This window comes from Phocoena phocoena, chromosome 8, assembly GCF_963924675.1.
Source record: "Phocoena phocoena chromosome 8, mPhoPho1.1, whole genome shotgun sequence".
In the NCBI taxonomy this organism is placed as follows: Eukaryota; Metazoa; Chordata; class Mammalia; order Artiodactyla; family Phocoenidae; genus Phocoena; species Phocoena phocoena.
Window position 1 is genome coordinate 84742781 of NC_089226.1, and position 6313 is coordinate 84749093.

General features: G+C 49.4%; 1 protein-coding gene across 2 annotated transcripts in view; it reads left to right on the plus strand.

Annotated features, from left to right (window-relative positions):
• TCP11L1 (t-complex 11 like 1) overlaps nucleotides 1-5664 on the plus strand; it is a 29596-nt gene extending 23932 nt beyond the window's left edge. The window contains exons 8-10 of one of the 2 annotated variants that reach the window (XM_065883056.1): nucleotides 125-306; nucleotides 2039-2211; nucleotides 5293-5664. In XM_065883056.1, coding sequence (XP_065739128.1) covers nucleotides 125-306; nucleotides 2039-2211; nucleotides 5293-5495 — 558 coding nt within the window. In that variant the 3' untranslated portion in view covers nucleotides 5496-5664. The remainder of the gene's footprint in view (nucleotides 1-124; nucleotides 307-2038; nucleotides 2212-5292) is intronic. The other variant, XM_065883055.1, reaches the window with a different exon arrangement.
• The last annotated feature ends 649 nt before the right edge of the window (nucleotides 5665-6313 follow it).

Consider the following 6313-nt stretch of genomic DNA (forward strand, 5'->3'; position numbering starts at 1 on the left):
TGAAAGGACTAGAAAATCCTCAGGGGAACTTCAGAGGCCTCCATATGGGCTGCGGCCCCACTGCCCTCTGCCGGTGACAGCCCAGACCTGCAGCTCAGGATGATTTCTGTTTTATTCATTGCAGACAGTTTTGATGGACCATTCTCGCTTCCAAGAGTTCCAGCTCCAGCTGGAGCAGCTGACCGTCCTGGGGGCCGTGTTGCTGGTCACGTTCAGCATGGCAGCCCCAGGAATTTCCAGCCGGGCCGACTTTGCTGAGAAACTCAAGATGATCGTGAAGATTCTGCTCACAGATATGCATCTACCGTAAGTGACGGAGAGCTCTGGCGACCAGGGCCTTCAGCAGACGGTGGGAGGCAGCGGGTGGCGAGGAGCAGACTGGAGCGGGGGTCTGCGGTGTAAGGCAGAATTGGGGCCGCTCGCCAGAGACTGAGGAAACCTGGCACTCCAGCGTTCTTCACCCCCACAGGATTTACTCAGGGTCACACGGTCAAAGTTAGAGTCCACTCCAGGGCTGATTAGCAAGGCTCTAGGACAGTGGCTTTCAAATGTTTGTGACCAGGACGCATAGTAAGAAAGTCATCTTCCGTGGTGACAGTGCATACTTGGACACACATGTAACTGCAATAAAAACTTCACAAAGTGAAACTTACCCAACTGTGCTTAATACTTCCTGATATTTCTATTCTGTTCTTGTCCCATTAAAAAGAAAAAAAATACTGGTTGCTACCCAGTGAATTGCTTTCATAATCAGCTAATAGTTTGGTCAACACAGCCCTAGGGAAAGGTCAAATAAGAAACAAGCTGCGTTCCTCCAGAGTGTGTGAATGTGACTAGAGTTTTCCGCCCTTTTCGGAAAACACTTCTCATAGACGTTTTGTGCTGAGTGTAAATGGATTATCTATCAACCAGCACCAGTCCACACTTGTGTGAGGGCACCTGCTTCTGCAGGGAAATCAGATTAGGTGATTTATGTGGTTCCCAGCATATAGAACATTTTTGAATGTTTCTAAGTAAACCTGTATCTGACAAGGTCCACCTCAGAGGATTCTTCAAGTGGGATGTCCCCAGACCTTCTCCTCCTCCTTACAAAGTGGAGGAATTGGCTGCTGAGTTTGCACACAGCTTGCCTGTGTTCAGTGCGCTGAGGGGCGTGTCCACGAGTTGTGACCTGGGGCTCAACAGTCTTGACTCAGGCCTGCAGGGTGTTTGCTGAGGCGAGGCCCGGCCTGAGGCCCTTGCACAGGTGTAGCCCTGGGCCGTCACCTAGGTCCCCCTCCGGTAAAACTGCTCTGTCAAAGCTACTGAGGAGGAGGGCCTGTCCGTGCTTCCTTGGGAGGCCGGCCCTGCCTTGTCTACCCTGGCCCCAGCAGCAAGTCCTGGGGCTCTCACATTTGCTCACACTCATTCTACTGTACACAGCCTCTAGATCCAGGACAAAGGCAATTGCCTTCTCAGACAACACCCACCAGCACAAGGGCTCTCCACAGAGACTCCAGGGGAGCCCAGGAGCCCCAGGAAATCGAAGTGTGAATTTTAACTTTTAGATTTCAGTTTTATTTGTTCTTTGAAAGTCGTTAATACACTGTGTTTCAAAAGCTAAAGGGACAAAGTGGTATCCAATGAAAAGTTTCTCTCCCACTCCGTCCCGCGGCTGCCACATTTCTGGTCTCTGGTGTGTTGCTCCAGAGGTGTCCAAGGTAGTCCTAAGTCAGTTCCAGGGTTATTTCACCACACAGATGCTAGCAAGAAGTTAGCTTTTAGATTGTTAGACCAGGCATAACCTCAGCCCTCCCCGTGCCACTGTTCTTTCGGGCAGAGAGAGACGGGCAGAGAGACAAAGTCCCCTGAGTTGGATGGACGCAGTCTGAGGGGCTCGGGGCAGGGAAGAGGCACAGTTTTCCCTTTGAACCCATCAGTCTGTGAATTGGTCGCTGTGACTCTCCCCAAACGGGGGCTGGGCGGGGGTGGGGGTGGGATGTGCACTTTGTTGATGGGCCCTTTCTTCACTGGCTTCTCCTTCCCTTCTCTGCTCAAGCTCCTTCCATCTGGAGGATGCCCTGACTACCGTTGGGGAGAAAGTCTGCCTGGAGGTGAGCAGCTGCCTTTCCCTGTGCGGGTTCAGCCCCCTCACCACAGACAAGGAGGCCGTGCTCAAGGGCCAGATCCAGGCCATGGCCAGTCCTGACAACCCCATCCGCAGGATCGTGGGTACGTTTGGGCGAAGGCGGGACCAGGGATATGCCTGCGATGGGCTGGCAGACAGGCCCCTCTGCGGGCATCTAGAAGGGTTTGATGGATTACGAGTGCCAGTGAGTGAAGAGAGAGTGATTATTCACCATAGCGCAATTAAGGCGACCCGAAGCTTTGGCCGAGTGACTAGGCAGCCATCACTGTCCTGAGGGCTCTGGCTTTGGAATCACCGGTCTTGGCTCAGAACCCTGCTCCATCCAGCACTGTGAGGTGGTGGGAAACAGTATACTGGTGTCTGCCCCTGGCCCCTGGCACAGAGCTCCTGAAACTCTGGTAGTTTCCTCAGTGACAAGAGCGCTAGGAGCATCTTTTGTTCTAGTGTTTGGTCTCTGACCTTGGCTCCTGACCCGGAACTCCTACCTCCTTTGGAATTTCCTGGGTGCTGGGAGTGTCTTGCGTTCTGAGTAGGTGACTCTTGATGGGCTCCTGGGTGGGGGCCGGTCACCCGAAAGACCAAGCCATGATTAGAAGCTTGGAACTTTCAGCCCCGCCCTCCATCCTCCAGAGAGAGGAGAGGGGCTAGAAATGCCTACGTGATGAAACCTTCACAGAAGTCCCAAAAGTACAAGGTTTGGAGAGCTTCTGGGTTGCTGAACACATCCGTGTAGTGGACGGGTGGTGCACCCCAGCTCCGCGGGAACAGAAGCTCTTGCCCTCTGGACTCTCCCCGACCTCAGCGTATGGATGGCTTCTTCCGACTCTTCATTTGTATCCTTTATCAGATCCTTTATTATATAATAAGCTGGTAAACCTAAGTAAGTGTTTCCCTGAGTTCTGTGAGCTATTCTAGCAAATCATCAAAATCCAAGGGAGAGGACGTCATGGCAACCTCTGATTTGTAGTCAAGTCAGAAGTTGTGGATGACCTGCGGGCCTCCTCCTTGTGATCGGCTTCTGAAGTCGGGGGCAGTCTTGTGGACCTGAGCCCTTAACTTGTGGGATCTGAGACTATCTGCATGTAGTGTCAGAACTGAGTAAAATTGCAGGACGCCCAGCTGGGGTCACAGAGAATTGCTTGGCGTGGGGACACTTCTCCCCCGGATCTGGAGTCAGAAGCGTTTTGAATGTGGTAGTGGCGCGAGGGTAAGGGAAAAGTATAGCTGTAGTGCAAGGCTAGGACGGGTTTTCTTTACAAGCACTTACTGTGTAGCCTGAGCAAGTGACGTGATACTTGAGTTTCATCATCTCTAAAAGGGGGTAATACCAGCACCTGCAGGGTTGCTGAGAGGACTGCAGGTGGTAAGATATGTAAGGTGCTTACTGCAGAACCTGGCAGCATAGGGAGGACTCACTAACGAGTCGCAGTTATTAAAAATATTACTCCGGACTTCCCTGGCGGTCGAGTGGTTAAGACTCTGCACTTCCAGTGCAGGGGGCATATATATATATATATATATATATATATATATATATATATTACTCTGCTATGTGAGCTGTGACTTTCCATCATCACTGGTTGATTCTGTTCACTACATCTAATATTTAATTTTTACATCTAATATTTAATTTTTAAAATTATTGTCATTTAGTTAATGGTAAAGTCCTTCCTTAACTTCTTTATGAACTCATATAGATGTTCATCTTATAAATAATGAAAAGTTAGCAGGCTTCAGGCAAAAGCAGAATGATCTGTGGTTATCAGATTCGAGGTTGGAGTAGAGGCTGAACCAGTGACGTGGGTGTGCTTCTAATACCAAGCCTATTTAAAATTTCATCCCAGGCCCGCATTAGTCACAGTTTCGTCTGCAGGTCCCTCAGGAGGAGCCTCCTGATGCTGCAGGGCCCTCGGACTGTCGAGGTCATTGTTGTCAACTGGAGTGGGGATGCGGGGAGGTGCTGTGAAGAGACCACTGGCTACTAAGCTGCTGCCTTAGTCCTGTCATCTAGGTTGTTTAGTCACAGCCAGTTAAGTGTGTTACCGGACTCCAAAGGATGTAAGTCAGTTGCACCTGAGAAGGTTCCCTAGGGCATGAGGTGGGTGTGAAGTTTGAAAACGCTTATTTAATATAAATGCCGCTATTGCTTTTGTAATAAAATCTGCAAGGTGCGGCTTGCACACACACTTTTTTGGCAGCTGAGGATACACAGGAAAGTGCAAAAATATCATAGCAGGGGATGGGCTAAAGAAGCATCAAACTAAATGATTCCTCAGAGTAGGACAAGTGGCCCACAACTCCATGGCCTTCATTGTAGGCTTTGGAGAAGGAGGCTTAGGCTTCTTTCATGTGGGCTTATGGGAAAATCTAGATCACAAGCCAATAGTGCTGGAGTCTTCTTTTTTTAAAATAAATGTATTTATTTATTTATTTTTGGCTGTGTTGGGTCTTCGTTGTTGCGCGGGGGCTTTCTCTAGTTGCGGCGAGTGGGGGCTACTCTTCGTTGTGGTGCGTGGGCTTCTCCTTGTGGTGGCTTCTCTTGTTGGGGAGCACAGGCTCTAGGCGCGCGGGCTTCAGTAGTTGTGGCTCGTGGGCTTAGTTGCTCCGCGGCATGTGGGATCTTCCCGGACCGGGGCTCGAACCTGTGTCCCCTGCATTGGCAGGTGGATTCTTAACCACTGTGCCACCAGGGAAGTCCCTTTCTCTTCTCTTTTGAACTTGCATTTCCTGCTTTATTTTTCCTCCCACTTTTTATATGATCTTAAACAATGGCTAATGTTGGTCTTGGTGTGCCTTGCTCTTCTGAGAGCGGAACCTGGCAGCACCCTAATCTCCCCTTAATCGTTCATACATTTATCCTTGCTTTCCAAGTGTATTTTGGGCTTTGCCTGGTGTCCAGGCCTCATGGCAGGCACTGTGCTGGGTGTTGGGGAGAGAATGATGAATAAGATGAGCATGGTCCCACCCCGTGGAGCGGACCAGCTTTGGGGTGGGCGGGGGTACAGTACAAATGGGATGAATGTTCAGAAGTGGGAGGTGCCTCAGGATGGTCAGGGAAGACTTTCCCGAAAAGGTAATGTTTAAGCTGAAAACTGAAGCGTAAATAGAAACTTGTAAAGTCACCCTGACCAAGAAGCAAACAACTGCTTTCTTTTCTGTCGCAGATTCCCGAATCCTGACCTTCTTAGAAACCTACCTTGTCTCCAGTCATCAGAAGCCATTGCCCACAGCCCCAGGGGGATTAGGTCCAGTTCAAACAGAGCTGGAGGAAGTTGCCATTAACTTCGTGCGCCTGGTCAACTATAACAAGATGGTCTTCAGTCCCTACTATGATGCGATCCTCAGTAAGATCCTTGTCAGACCCTAACGCCTGTGCTCCCTACAGCAGCAGTGTTACCCACTTGACCTGTTCTCAGCTGTAGTGTTGCTTTGGAAAATGGCTGCTTAGTACCTTTCTCTTTAACAGCACTGATGCCAAAAGGAAGAGTATTGTGTATCACTGTTGAAAAGGCTTGTTGAAACATGTACTGAATTCTGTTTTGAGGGTTTGTGTCCATGAGTGCAAGTTTACAAATCAGAGAAGCTTTTCGTTATCGTGAGTTTTGTAGGTAGCACTCAGCTTTCGACGGGTGGACTGCCGTGTGTCTCCACCCACACCCTATCATGATCGTAGCTGCCTCGTCTCTCCCAGGAGCCTGGGACCTCTTCTGCCATCTGGCTCGCTTTTCTTTCAGACACCCAAGAGTATCTGACAGCCACCCCAGAGTGAACAGAACCAGGCCTTGATGCGTTTAGACCCTTGCCCGTCTCTTGCCCAGCCCAGCCCTCCTTCCTCCAGCTATTTTGTGTTGGAAGGACTTTATATAGTCTTACTGCCTCCACACACCTCCCGCGCCCACTATTTATTGCTTTCTCCCTGCCTGGGCTAGCTGGAGCCCCAGAACCCTTTTGTTCTAGAGGAGAGTTATTTGATTTTAAAAAGCTTACTTGTTTATACAAAATTACTTCTGAGCCTGGATGATAGCAGTTATGGGATCTAGAGAAAGGAAAATTCTGTGACTTTTATGTCTTGAAAGCCAAGGAGGACTATTTTTTTTAATATATGTTAGTGTAATATATAGAAGAGGACAGATGTCTGAAGTTCTTACTGAAAAGTTCACTCTGATACAATACATAGATGTATTG